Source organism: Canis lupus, chromosome 5, assembly GCF_011100685.1.
Source record: "Canis lupus familiaris isolate Mischka breed German Shepherd chromosome 5, alternate assembly UU_Cfam_GSD_1.0, whole genome shotgun sequence".
NCBI classification, from domain to species: Eukaryota; Metazoa; Chordata; class Mammalia; order Carnivora; family Canidae; genus Canis; species Canis lupus.
Window position 1 is genome coordinate 8913774 of NC_049226.1, and position 14515 is coordinate 8928288.

The 14515-nt window shown below is 40.2% G+C and overlaps 1 protein-coding gene across 2 annotated transcripts in view; it reads right to left on the reverse strand.

Annotated features, from left to right (window-relative positions):
* CHEK1 (checkpoint kinase 1) overlaps positions 1 to 14515 on the reverse strand; it is a 32444-nt gene that overhangs the window by 16486 nt on the left and 1443 nt on the right. For both annotated transcript variants that reach the window (XM_038535489.1, XM_038535488.1), the window contains 3 exons: positions 12878 to 13101; positions 11389 to 11453; positions 11225 to 11294 (listed from right to left, as the gene is read on the reverse strand). In XM_038535489.1, the coding sequence (XP_038391417.1) occupies positions 11225 to 11294; positions 11389 to 11453; positions 12878 to 13043 (301 nt within the window). In that variant the 5' untranslated portion in view covers positions 13044 to 13101. The remainder of the gene's footprint in view (positions 1 to 11224; positions 11295 to 11388; positions 11454 to 12877; positions 13102 to 14515) is intronic.

Below are 14515 nucleotides of genomic sequence, written 5' to 3' on the forward strand. Positions count from 1 at the left end.
TGCCCCGAGCCAAAGGCAGATGCTCAAACACTGAGCCACCCAGGTGCCCCTCCATAACACAATCTTGACAAACCACTGAGATTAAGAGTGCCAAGTTACCACTGAAAATGCTAATGTAACTGTAACATTCCTTGAATCTTGCTGTTTCCTTATGTCTGCAACATAATACTAGGGTTAGAGAACTGCAGATAATAAATTCTAAATTGAGGGATGTGGTTATCTCTGAAATAAAGAGAATACATTTGTGAAAGAATACACTGGACTTGGACTATATTTGTAACGTTTTCTTTTTTAAAAAGATTATTGGGGGATCTCTGGGTGGCTCAGCGGTTTGGCGCCTGCCTTTGGCCCAGGGCGCGATCCTGGAGACCCGGGATCGAATCCCACCTCGGGCTCCCGGTGCATGGAGCCTGCTTCTCCCTCTGCCTGTGTCTCTGCCTCTCTCTCTCTCTGTGTCTATCATAAATAAATAAATAAATCTTTAAAAAAATTTAAGAGATTATTGTTAAGTATTAGATAAGAACAAAAAAATATTTATACACTATGCAGGATATGAGAAATATAACAAACATCCATTTACCTAATACTCAATTTAAGAACATTCTAACAACAAAAGAACATTCTATTTCCTTTTAAATCCCCTGGGAAAAAAAAAATCCCCTGTAATTAGGGACACCTGTGTGGCTCAGCGGTTGAGCACCTGCCTTCAGCCCAGGGAATGATCCTAGATCAAGTCCCACATCAGGCTCCCTGCATGGAGCCTGCTTCTCTCTCTGCCTCTCTCTCTGTCTCTCTCATGAATAAACAAAATCTTTCATAAATTAATTAATAAATCCCCTGTAATTATTTCCATCAATATATTCCCTTCCCTACTTTCTCAGAAGTGACCACCATTCTGATTTTTATTTTAATATGCTTCTTTGTGGGATGCCTGGGTGGCTCAGGGATGCCTGGGTGGCTCAGTGGTTGAGCGCCTGCCTTGGGCCTAGGACGTGATCCTGGAGACCTGGGATCGAGTCCCACATCAGGCTCCCTGCATGGAGCCTGCTTCTCTCTATGTTTCTGTCTCTTTCTCTCTCTCTCTCTCTGTGTCTCTCATGAATAAATAAATAAAATCTTTAATATGCTTCTTTGTGATTTCCCCAGATTTGTATCTCTAAATAATATTCGATTTTATATATTTTTGAACTTCATATAAATAGAATATACTTGTGCGAACACTTCCATGAAATATATCCATGCCATTACTTTGTACCTATAAATGACGCATTTCATAATTTATCTATTCTACTGCCAGTAGACATTTAGGTTGTTTCCAGTTTTTTGCTATTATAAACACCACCGCTTTGAGCAGTGTACATATGCATAATGTTTTATTTATTTATTTTAATATTTTTTATTTATTTATTAGAGATAGAGAGAGAGACAGAGAAGCAGGCTCCATGCTGGGAGCCTGATGTAGAATTCGAACCTGGGTCTCCAGGATCACACACTGGGCTGAAGGTGGAGCGAAACCCCTAAGCCACCAGGGCTGCCCATTGTTTTATTTTTTTAAGCCAGGTCGGTACACTGGTAGTTATTGTTTTTTAATTACATTACATATTATGTTTTATACAAATTTTTATGTCCCTGAACTTTTTTTTAAGCTCTACACTCAACATGGAGCTCAAATTCACAACTTCAAGATCAAGAATAGCATGCTCTACCAACAGCCAGGCGCCCATGCCTAAATATTTTTTAAGTTTTAAGTAACTGTAAAGGTTTTTATAAGATATAAATACAATGTAAAATAAAGTCTACATGCACATTTAAAAAGCAGCCCGGGCCGCTCAACAGTTTAGTGCTGCCTTCAGCCCAGGACGTGATCCTGGAGAACTGGGATTGAGTCCCACATCAGGCTCCCTGCATGGAGCCTGCTTCTCCCTCTGCCTGTGTCTCTGCCTCTGCCTCTCTCTCTCTCTCTCTCTCTCTCTCTCTCTGTGTGTGTGTGTGTGTGTGTGTGTGTCCTCATGAATAAATAAATAAAATCTTTAAGAAAAAAAGCATATATCCTTTGATCTAACTTATGTTGATACATGTATGGGTGAAGATATATACGGCTCCTTTATTCTCACAACCCAAATAGATTCTCTTACTATCACCATTTATAAAGAAGGACAGTAAGGCAGAGAGAAAATATGTAATGGCCAACTGACACAAGGCTATACACTTACTATGAGGTGGCCTAGAAATTCCAAGCTTTTAACACTATTCCATACTGCCTCTCATCGTTAGACACAAACAATCCTTTTTCCCCAGAGGGTTTTATGTAGCTTGAAACCTACATTTCCTCAAATAAGGACTTAATTTATAGATGAGGAAGGGGATGAATGACTGTACTACCATCAAGACTATTAGCATTCAAAAACTAATCAAAATAGAATGAAAAACAGAAGCTAAAGGATTCTCCAGCCTTGCTCTCATTTCTTGGGACTCATCAATCAACTATTCAGTTCCTTTTTCCCAATACCAAATTTTCTGAATATCTAAAATTTTGCTATTTGCCTTTATAAAGCAACTTGCAGAAGGCTAAATAACTGAAAGAGGATCTTAGATAGCTAGGTAAATAGCTTAATAAGAGGTTATCTTGGAACATCTGGGTGCCTCAGTGGTTGAGCATCTGCCTTCAGCTCGGAGCATGATCCTGAGGTCCAGGGATCGAACCCCACAACGGGCTCCCCAGAGGGAGCCTGCTTCTCCCTCTGCCTGTCTCTGCCTCTCTCATGAATAAATAATTAAAAAAAAAAAAGACTTATTTATTTTAAAGAGAGAGCAAGAAGGAGAAAGGGAGAGGAAGAGAACCTCAAGCAGGCTCACCCCTGAGCATGGAGCCCCTCTTGGGGCTTGACCCCATGACTCCGAGATCATGACCCGAGTCAAAACCAAGAGTGGGATGCTCAACCAAATGAGCCATACAAGCGCCCCCTGTCATCTTTTTCAATCCTGACTCAATAAGCTAACACTTTCACTATCTGTCCATCCCAGTTTTTATAACATGCATGAAGTAAAACTAAACTCTTTGCATCTCCATCGAAGTCACAGATTAAAAAGAACAAACAGGATCCCTGTGTGGCGCAGCGGTTTGGCGCCTGCCTTTGGCCCAGGGCGCGATCCTGGAGACCTAGGATCGAATCCCACATCGGGCTCCCGGTGCATGGAGCCTGCCTCTCTCTCTACCTATGTCTCTGCCTCTCTCTCTCTCTCTCTCTCTGTGTGTGACTATCATAAATAAATAAAAAAATTAAAAAAAAAAAAAAAAAAAAAGAACAAACAGAGTGGAGCTAAGATGGCAGAGTAGGAAGGGGACCCTAGGCTTGCTTCATCCCATGAACACAGCTAGATAAATATCAAATCATTCTGAACACCCAAGAAATTGATCTGAAGACTGAAGAACAAACTGCACAACTAGAAGGAAAGAAGAGGCCACACTGTGAAGGGTAGGAGGTACGGAGATGTGATTTTGGGGAGAAAAAGATCATGGGTGCTGCAGAGGGGAGGGAGCCCTGCTCAAAGAGAGAGGTGGGGGGATGCCTGGGTGGCTCAGCAGTTGAGTGTCTGTCTTTGGCTCAGGGCGTGATCCCAGGGTCCTGGGATCGAGTCCAACATCAGGCTCCTTGCAGGGAGCCTGCTTCTCCCTCTGCCTTATGTCTCTGCCTCTCTGTCTCTCATTTAATAAATAAAATGTTTTTAAAAAGAGAGAGAGAGAGAGAAAGAGAGGTGGGAGAGAAAGAGAGAGAAGAGTACACGGGACATCACACAAGGAAAACACTTCCCAAAACCAGTGACTGGGAAAAACAAGAGGCTGATTTCCCTGAGTTTTTACAACCAGCAGGGCTAAAAGACTAGAGTTTTAGAGGTCTGTGGCACGGCTTGTGTGGAGCCCTGAGGGCACTCAGTGCTCCCAGGGAGACGGAGGGCAGAGAGCCTGGGAGCAGATGGTGCAATCTGAGGATCCCCGGGACACACTGAGAGAGACGGTGCCCCCTTCTTGGCGTACACCTGGGAGAGGTGGCACTGCCTCTCCAGGGACAAAAGAGCCAGAGGGCACCGTTTCCCTACTCCGCCCCTCAGTACAGGTGCAGAGATACTTGCTGAGGGCAGCTAACCTGGACACTAGCGCTTTGCTGCACTTTATTCCAAACTCCATGCCCTGTGCTTTGGTGTGACTGCCGCTCTGGGACAAACCTGCATCAGTCCTAACAAGGCAAGACCCTCCTACAGAGGACAAGCACGGGTCTGTGCCATACCAGGTCCCTAAAGTTTGGAGTTTTAAAACTCAGCCAGCCTGCTTGGGGTAGAACACAGGTGCACTACAACACCAGTGGGCAGACAGCCTGGGCACAGACAGGGTGAAGGAAGCAGATCTGAGGGATGCCTGGGACACCTGCTCTTCTGGGAGGGCTTCCTGGACAGTGGTGGGTATGAACTTCCCTCTCCAGGGACAAGAAAGGGGGCTGGTGCCATTACTCTACCCTGCACCTCAGCATAAACTAACTTCAGTAAGCAACACAGCACCGACACTTATGGCCGAAATCGCTTACACCAAGTCTCACCCACCCTGCACTCTACAGGTGCTGCCTGTCTCAGGCAAGTACGCCTAAGAACCAGCACAGTGGGTCCCTCTCTCAGAAGACCAGCACAAATCCCCTCCATGCACCAAGTCTACTGACTGGAGAGTTCCGCAGAGCTTCAGCATAAGTGGAAACAGCATCAGGTCTCTTTTACCAAGCAAACAGAGTACACTTAGTTAAAACTCACCACACTCTGGCCAAGGTCCAAACACTCCCCATTGCAGGCAAGGAGAAACTCTGCAGGGGACCGATCTGAGGAAAAGAGCAGCCAAAATATAGCCAGACAGCACACGACATACCTCAGAGACACTTCCTGAAGCGCCGAGCCCTAGATAATATAGGACCTCTTCTTTATAAAGCCATTACTCTCAGAAGTAGGAAACATAATAGGCTTTCCTAACACAGAGAAGAAAACAGAGATCTAGACAAAATCCCAAGATGGAGGAATTCATCCCAAAGAAAGAATAAGAAAAGGTCATAACAGGGATCTAACTGAAACAGATAATATGAAACATAAGTAATATGTCTGATCCAGAACCTAAAGCAACAATAAGAATACTAGCTGGGCTTGAGAAAAGCACAGAAGACACAGGAGAATCCCTTACCTCAGAGATAAAAGATCTAAAAACTAGTCAGACCAAAATAAAAAATGCAGGAACTGAGATTTGAAATCAACTGGATGTAAGGACCACAAGGATGGAAGAATCAGAGGAACAAATAAGTGATAGAAAAGATAAAATTACATGGGATGCCGGGGTGGCTCAGTGGTTGAGCATCTGCCTTCAGCTCAGGTTGTGATCCTGGAGTCCTGGGATCAAGTCCCACATCAGGCTCCCCCCCAGGGAGCCTGCTTCTCCCTCTGCCTGTGTCCTGTATCTCTGCCTCTCTCTGTGTGTCTCTCATGAATGAATAAATAAAAAAAAAAAAAAAAAAAAAAAAGAGTTGAATACTGAACCAACTGAGCCACACACGTGCCCTGAGACAAATGAGATTTTAAACCAAAGACTGTAACAAGAGATGAAGTGCATTATATCATAATAAAGGGGTCTATCCAACAAGAAGACCTAAAAACTGTAAATATTCATGCCCTCAATTTGAGAGCACTCAAATATATAAAACAGTAACAAACATAAAGGAACTCATTGAGAATTATAAAATAATAGTAAGGGACTCTAACACCCCACTTACAACAATGGACAGATCATCTAAGCAGAAAATCAACAAGGAGGGACGCCTGGGTGGCTAAGCAGTTGAGCATCTGCCTTCGGCTCAGGGTGTGATCCCGGGGTCTGCAATCAAGTCCCACATCAGGCTCCTTTCGGAGAGCTTGCTTCTCCCTCTGCCTGTGTCTCTGCCTCTCTCTCTTTCTGTATCTTTAATGAATAAATAAATAAAATCTTAAAAAAAAATAAAGAAAAGAAAATCAACAAGGAAACAATGGCTCTGAATGACACACTAGACCAGATGGACTTAACAGATATATTCTGAACATTTCATCCTAAAGCAGCAGAATACACATTCCTTTCAAGGGCATATGGGACATTCTCCAGAACAGACCACATACTGGGTCACAAATTAGGCCTCAACAAGTATACAAAGATTGAGATTATACCATGTATATTTTCTGACCACACATTATGAAACTTGAAGTCAACCACAGAAAAAATTTGGAAAGACCACAAATACTGGAGATTTAAAAACAGCCTATCCAAAGAATAAATGAGCCAACCAGGAGGTTAAGGAATAAAAAACACATGGAAACAATGAAATCACGAAAAAGCCTTTGGGATGCCAAAAAAGCAGTCATAAGAGGGAAGTATATAGCAATACAGGCCCACCTCAAGAAGCAAGAAAAATCTTAATCTAACCTTACACCTAAAGGAGCTACAAAAAGAACAACAAATGAAGCCTAAAGCCAGAGAAGAAAGATACAGAAGAAGAAATTAAAAAGACCAGAAATAAATGAAACAGAAAATGCCCAGCAGAATAATAAAACCAGGAGCTAATTCCTCAAAAGAATAAAATTAATAAACCCCCAGCTGGACTTATCAGAAAGAAAAGAGAAAGGACCCAAATAAAGAATGAGAATAAGAGAGGAGAGATTCCAACCAACATCACAGAAATATAAAAAATTATGAGAGTAGTATGAAAAGTTATATGCCAACAAATTGGGAAGTCTGAAGAAATGGATAAATTCCTAGAAACATATAAACTACCAAACCTAAACAGGAAGAAATAGAAAACTTGAAAAGACCAATAACCAGCAAAGAAATTTAATTTATAATAAAAAATCTCCCAATAAACAAAAGTCCAGGGCCAGATGGCTTCCCAGGGAAATTCTACCAAACACTTAAAGCAGAGTTAATACCTATTCTCAAACTGTTCCAAAAAATAGAAGTATAAGGAAAACTTCCAAACGCATTCTACAAGGTTGGCATTACTTTCATTCCAAAAACAAAGACCCCATGGGCAGCCAGGGTGGCTCAGTGGTTTAGAGCCGCCTTTGGCCCAGGATGTGATCCTGGAGACCTGGGATCGAGTCCACATCAGGTTTCCTGCATGGAGCCTGCTTCTCCCTCTGCCTGTGTCTCTGTCTCTCTGTCCCTCATTCATTCATTCATTCATTCATTCATTCATAAATAAATAACCCACTAAAAAAAGAGAACTACAGGTCAATATCCCTAACAAACATGGATGCAAAAATTCTCAACAAGATATAGCAAATTGAATCCAACAATACATTAAGAGTCATTCACCACAATCAAGTGGGATTTATTCCTCGTTTACAAGGCTGATTCAATATTCACAAATAAATCAACGTGATACATCACACTAATAAAAGAAAGGATAAGAATCTTATGATCCTCTCAATAGCTGTGGAAAAGCATTTGACAAGGTACAGAATTCATTCTTTTTTTTTTTTTTTAAGATTTTATTTATTCATGAGACACAGAGAGAGAGGCAGAGACACAGGCAAAGGGAGGAGCAGGCTCCTGTGGGGAGTCCAATGCAGGACTCGATCCCAGGACCCTGGGATCACAAACTGACCCAAAAGCAAATGCTCAACTACTGAGCCACCCAGGCATCCCTACAGCATCCATTCTTGATAAAAACACTCAACAAAGTAGGGATAGAGGGAACATATAGAGCAACATCATAGAATCATATTTCTAAAACCCACAGTTGGTATTATACTCAGTGGAGAAAAACTGAGAGCTTCCCCTCTACAGTCAGGAACAAGATAAGGATGACCACTCTTACCAGTTATTTAACATAGTACTGGAAATCTTAGCCTCAGCAATCAGAAAAGAAATAAAAGGCATCCAAATTAGCAAGGAAGAAGACAAAGTTTCATTATTTGTACGTGACATGATACTCTATGTAGAAAACCCAAAAGACTCCACCAAAAAATTGCTAGAGCTAATAACACGAATTCAGTAAACTCACAGGATACAAAATCAATGTACAAAAATCTGTTGGATTTCTATACACCAATAATGAAACAGCAGAAAAATAAATCAAGGAATCAATTGCACCCAAAACCATAAGATATAGATACCTAGGATACCTATACCTAGGAATAGTACTAACCAAAGTGGTTAAACATCTGTACTCTGAAAACTATAGAATGCTTATAAAAGAAATTTAAAAGGACATGAAGAAATGGAAAAACATTCCACGCTCATGGATTGGAAGAACAAATACTCTTAAAATGTCTGTATTATCCAAAGCAATCTACACATTTAATGCAATTCCTATCAAAATAACACCAGGATTTTTCACACAGCTAAAATAAACAATCCTAAAATTTTTATGGAACCACAAAAGATCTAATAGCCAAAGCAATCCTGAAAAAGAAAAGTAAAGCTAGAGCATCATAATTCCGGACTTTAAACTGTATTACAAAGCTGTAATCATATAAACGGTATGATACTGGCACAAAAACAGATACATAGATCGATGAAACAGAATAGAAAGCTTAGAAACAGAATAGAAAGCTCACAACCATCTGATCAACTAATCTTCAGTAAATAGGAAAGAACATCCAATGGAAAAAGAACAGTCTCTTCAACAAACAATGCTGGGAAAACTGGACGGCAACATGCGAAAGAATGAAACTAGGGGTCTCTGGATGGCAGTCAGTTGAATATTTGACTCTTGGTTTTGGCTCAGATCATGAAATCAAGCCCTGTGTCAGTCTCTGCACTCAGATACTTGAGTATCTCTCTCCCTCTGTCCCTGCCCACTGCACACACTCTCTCTTCCAAATAAACCTTTAAAAAAAAAAGAGAGAGAGAATGAAACTGGACCACTATACACAAAAATAAAGTACATAAAATACCTAAATGTGAGATAGGAAACCATCAAAATCCTAGAGGGGATTATAGGCAGCAACCCTTTTGACATGAGCAGTAGCAACTTCTTACTAGACGTGTGTCTGGAGGCAAGGGAAACAAAAGCAAAAATGAACTACTGGGATTTCATCAAGATAAAAAGCTTCTTCACAGCAAAGCAAACAATCAACAAAACTAAACAGCAACCTACAGAATAGGAGAAGATGTCTGCAAATGACATACCTGATAAAGGGTTAGTATCCAAGATCTATAAAGAACTTATCAAACTCATCACCCAATAAACAAATAATCCAGTTAAGAAACAGGAAGAAGGGATCCCTGGGTGGCGCAGCGGTTTGGCGCCTGCCTTTGACCCGGGGCGCGATCCTGGAGACCCCGGATCGAATCCCACGTCAGGCTTCCTGCATGTAGCCTGCTCCTCCCTCTACCTGTGTTTCTGCCTCTCTGTCTCTCTCTGTATGACTATCATGAATAAATAAATAAAATCTTTAAAAAAAAAAAAAAAAAAAAAAAAAAGAAACAGGAAGAAGATATGAATAGCTTTTTTCCAAGGCAGACATACAGGTGGCTAACAAACACATGAAAAGATGCTCAATATCACTCATTATCAGGGAACTGCAAATCAAAACTACAATGAGATATCACCTCACACCTCACACCTGTCAACAACACAAGAAATAACAGATGTTGGTGAAGATCCAGAGAAAGGGGAACCCTCTTGTGCACTATTGATGGAAATGCAAACTGGTTGCAGCCACTCTGAAAAACAATATGGAGAGGTTCCTCAAAAAGTTAAAAATAGGACCGCCCCAGGGCACCTTGGTGGTGCAGTTGACTAAACCTCAATTCTTGATTTCCACTTGGGTCTTGATCTCAGGATGTTGAGATCAAGCCCAAGTTAGGCTCCACACTCAGCGAGAAGTTGGCTTGTCCCTCTGCCACCCCATGTGCACACTCTCTCTCAAATAAATAAATAAATACATAAATACTCTGGGAAACAAAGGGCTGTGGAGGGGGAGGTGTGTGAGGGAATGAGGTAACTGGGTGATGGGCACTAAGGAGGGCACCTGAAGGGATGAGCACTAGGTTATACTATATGTTGGCAAATAGAATTTTTTTTTTTTTTTTAAGATTTTATTTATTTATTCATGAGAGACAGAGAGAGAGGCAGAGACACAGGCAGAGGGAGAAGCAGGCTCCACGCAGGGAGCCCGATGTAGGACTCGATCCCAGGATCACGCCCTGGGCCAAAGGCAGGCATTAAACCGCTGAGCCACCCAGGGATCCCTGGCAAATAGAATTTAAATTAAAAAAAAAAAGGTAAAAAATTTTCAATTAACTAATTAATTAATTAATTAAAATAAAATTACCCTATGACCCAGCAATTGCACTACTAGGTATTTACCCAAAGGATACAAAAATACCGATCTGAAAGGACAAATGCACCCTTTTGTTCATAGCAGCATTATCAACAATAGCCAAATTATGGAAAGACCCCAAATGTCCACTGACTGATATATGGATAAAGAAGATGTGGTGTGTGTGTGTAAAGACACACACACACACACACACACACACTGGAATATTACTCAGCCATAAAAAATGAAATTTTGCCATTTCCAATGACACGGATAGAGATAGAGAGTATTATGCTAAGCAAAATAAGTCAAATAATATATGATTTCACTCATACATGGAATTTAAGAAATGAAATAGATGAACATGGGGGTGGGGAGAGAGGTGAACCATTAAAATAGACTAACTATATGGAACAAACTGAGGGCTGCTGGAGGGGAGGAGGGCAGGGGATGGGTTAAGGGTTATGGGTATTAAAAAGGGCACTAGGTATTATATATAAGTGATGAATCACTAAATTATATTAAAACTATTATTACACTATATGTCAACTAACTGGAATTTAAATAAAAATTTGAAACAAACAAAATAAAAAAAAAAATAGAATAAGCCTAAGGTCCAGAGTATTCCAACAAAAACTTTCCTTTATTAATTCATTGAAGAGTTAAGACTATTTGTACAACTATTCGTGTAGTGAATTACTCTCGCATCTAGGTTAGATTTCTCTATCTCATCCACAAATATTTATCAGGAAGGACTTGTAAACTCTAAATATACCGAGTCTCTCAAACTTCCTAGACTCTTCAGATTTTCTGCCCTAAAATTTCAATAATACGAAAACTTCAAATCTGCCTTGTATGGATTAAAATAATCTAGGCAGCAGTGACAAAATGTTAAACTTACCCCGGTCATCCAAAAGAAGATTTTCTGGCTTAATATCCCTATGAGTTATCCCAATACCATGCAGATAAACCTAAAAGGGAAACAGAGGGGAAAAATACCAAATTTGGGTACTTGTTTCATTCATAATAATTTTAAGCAAAAGGAAAAGAGACAACTGTACCTACCACTCCTGCCATGAGTTGGTGAAAGAACCTCTGAGCATCTTGTTCAGGCATGCCTATGTCTGGCTCTGTAAGAATTAATTATGAAAGTTAGTTTGCCAGGTACAACAATAATCAGGCATCAACCACAGTCTCCTAAGGTTAGATTTTTGCGATGGTACTCTGGCAAGCAAAATCTTGTGGTAACAATTAAAAGACTCTGACTAACTAACTAACTCATACAATACTTTTTTTTTTTTTTTTAATATTTTTTATTTATTTATGATAGTCACACAGAGAGAGAGAGAGAGAGAAGCAGAGACATAGGCAGAGGGTGAAGCAGGCTCCATGCACCGGGAGCCCGACGTGGGATTCGATCCCGGGTCTCCAGGATCACGCCCCGGGCCAAAGGCAGGCGCCAAACTGCTGCGCCACCCAGGGATCCCAACTCATACAATACTTAATAACTAACTCATACAATACTTAATAACTCATATTTCCCCATCTGTTATGTGGCAAAAATAAATTAACATCACAGGAAAGTTACAGAGAGAAACAACAAACTATTATCCAAATCAAGAATGGAAGGCATACCCTAAAATCTCTGCTTATCTTACACTAACCATGATTTGTTTAGCATCTTTCAAATTCTCCCCTAATTTCCTCTAAACACTATGGCAATATTTTCCCCACCACCAAAAATGTAATTGCCAAAGTGTATGCCTGGGCAAATATAAACTAATTTCACTAAATATTTAACAACAAAACGAAACTTCATATAATCGCTCGTACTACAAAGCCATGAATGACTGCAAAGTTCCTTCAGGAAATATAGTTTTATTAAGAAATGCTCTATTTTGAGTGATCTTTTTAATATTTTGATCTCCTCTTAACCTCTTATTTTCTTTTATACTGAACTCTCTTCTGAGATATGTACCAGAGATTCTAATAATATTTTTAAGTGATAAATTTTGATCCACATAATACATTTTTATGTACTTCTCGGTGTTTTGTAATATCAAGCCTTTAAATCTACATAAAATAATGAAGTAGCAAGTACAGAATTTACTAAATATAGGCAAAGAAATTCTAGAAAATTCTTAAGTTAATTTCATTTAAACATGAAGAAGATATATAACAACATGCTGTTACTTTGGCTGTCAGTGTATGTAATGACTTCATGTAACTGAAATGTCTACAAAGAATCACTGTATAGGTACATAATACATTGCACTCATGATACTTCAACCTATTAGTTTATCATTCTTAAACTTTACAAAACCACAATCCTAACCAAAATTACATACACAATTTGGGGGAAAAGTTTTCCTTGATGATTCCGTATATGTTTTAATGTGTTAATATAACCTGCAAAAACAAGAAAACTTACTCCAATTTCGCTGTTGCATAAGCAGTTCTGAATGGGCAATGACCAAATAGCAGACCCAATATGAAAAAAAAAATTAGAAACTTGTTTAATAGAACAGCTATCTTAAAAAGCTTATTTCCATACCTATTCTGTCAAAAAGTTCTCCTCCACTACAGTACTCCAGAAACAGATACTGGATATTGCCTTCTCTCCTGTGACCATAGAATTTCACTACATTCTCATGATTTAACATTTTATTGATACAGATCTCTTTCTTAATATTTTCTGGACAGTCTATGGCACGCTTCATGTCTACAATCTTGACTGCAACTGCTTCTTCAGTTCTTCTATTCACAGCAAGTTGAACCCTAAAAAAGAAAAGGAACACACCTGAATTCTGTTTCTTTGAAAACTTTAAAAGATTAAATATGACGTGTCCAACAGTTTTACCTTCATTACTTTCTCTACCCAACAGAAAATACGAAAATGGTTTCTGCCGTGTTCTCAACACATACTACTCTTTTCCGAAATGTGAAGCATGATGGCTAGCTAATGCTCTAAGGAAGTCATGATGATGTATCTCCAAAGGTTATTTGATAAATACTTGATAAAATACACTAAAATAGAGTAACAATAATTCCAGGCCACATCACATATACACATGCCCTATTCATTTAAAGATTTTTTTTTAATTTATTCATGAGAGACAGAGAGAGAGGCAGAGACACAGGCAGAGGGAGAAGCAGGCTCCCTGCAGGGATCCCTGCTCCCACCCAGGGATCCCTCTATTCATTTAATTTTAATAACACAGGCAGCACGGGTGGCTCAGCGGTTTAGCGCTACCTTCTGCCCAGGGTGTGATCCTGGAAACCCCGGATCAAGTCCCATGTCTGGCTCCCTGCAGGGAGTCTGCTTCTCCCTCTGCCTCTCATGAATAAATAAATAAAATCTTTTTAAAAAATTAAAAAGCAATAATTTTAATAACACTACTTAAGATTTCCTAACCTCATATTATGTATGTCTGTGATAACTGTTCTAAGGGGTGGGTATTATTGTCCTCTGAGAGCTGAGGAAATGGAGGCACAGATTATGAAGTTTGCCTAAGAACGCAAACCAGGGCAGCCCAGGTGGCTCAGCGGTTTAGCGCCGCCTTCAGCCCAGGGCCTGATCCTGGAGACCGGGGATCGAGTCCCACATCGGGCTCCCTGCATGGAGCCTGCTTCTCCCTCTGCCTGTGTCTCTGCCTCTCTCTGTGTGTGTCTTTCATGAATAAATAAAATATTTAAAAAAAGAACGCAAACCAATGTGCTAGTATGTGATGAGTGAAGATTTGCAACCAGGTGATCCGACTCCAGAATCATTTAACCCCTATGCTTAAACCCCAGGAAGGAATATGTGGGAGGAGAAACTGACTACACAGGTCTCTTTCAACTCTTTGTAGAGAAAAATATCTGGGGCAGCCTGGGTGGCAAAGCGGTTTAGCGCCGCCTTCAGCCCAGGGCGTGATCCTGGAGTCCCAGGATTGAGTTTTACGACAGGCTCCCTGCCTGCTTCTCCCTTTGCCCGTGTCTCTGCCTCTCTCTCTGTCTTTCATGAATAAATAAAATCTAAAAAGAAAAAAAAAAGAAAAGAAAATGTTGTGTGTGTGTGTGTGTGTGTGTATATATATATATGAGAAAAAAAATAACCCTTACAAAAGATTATGCACCCAAAAAATTCTTAGACCCCGAACGCAAACACCTGTTCTCTAAGATGCCACTGTATCAGAATCAACAACTGCAA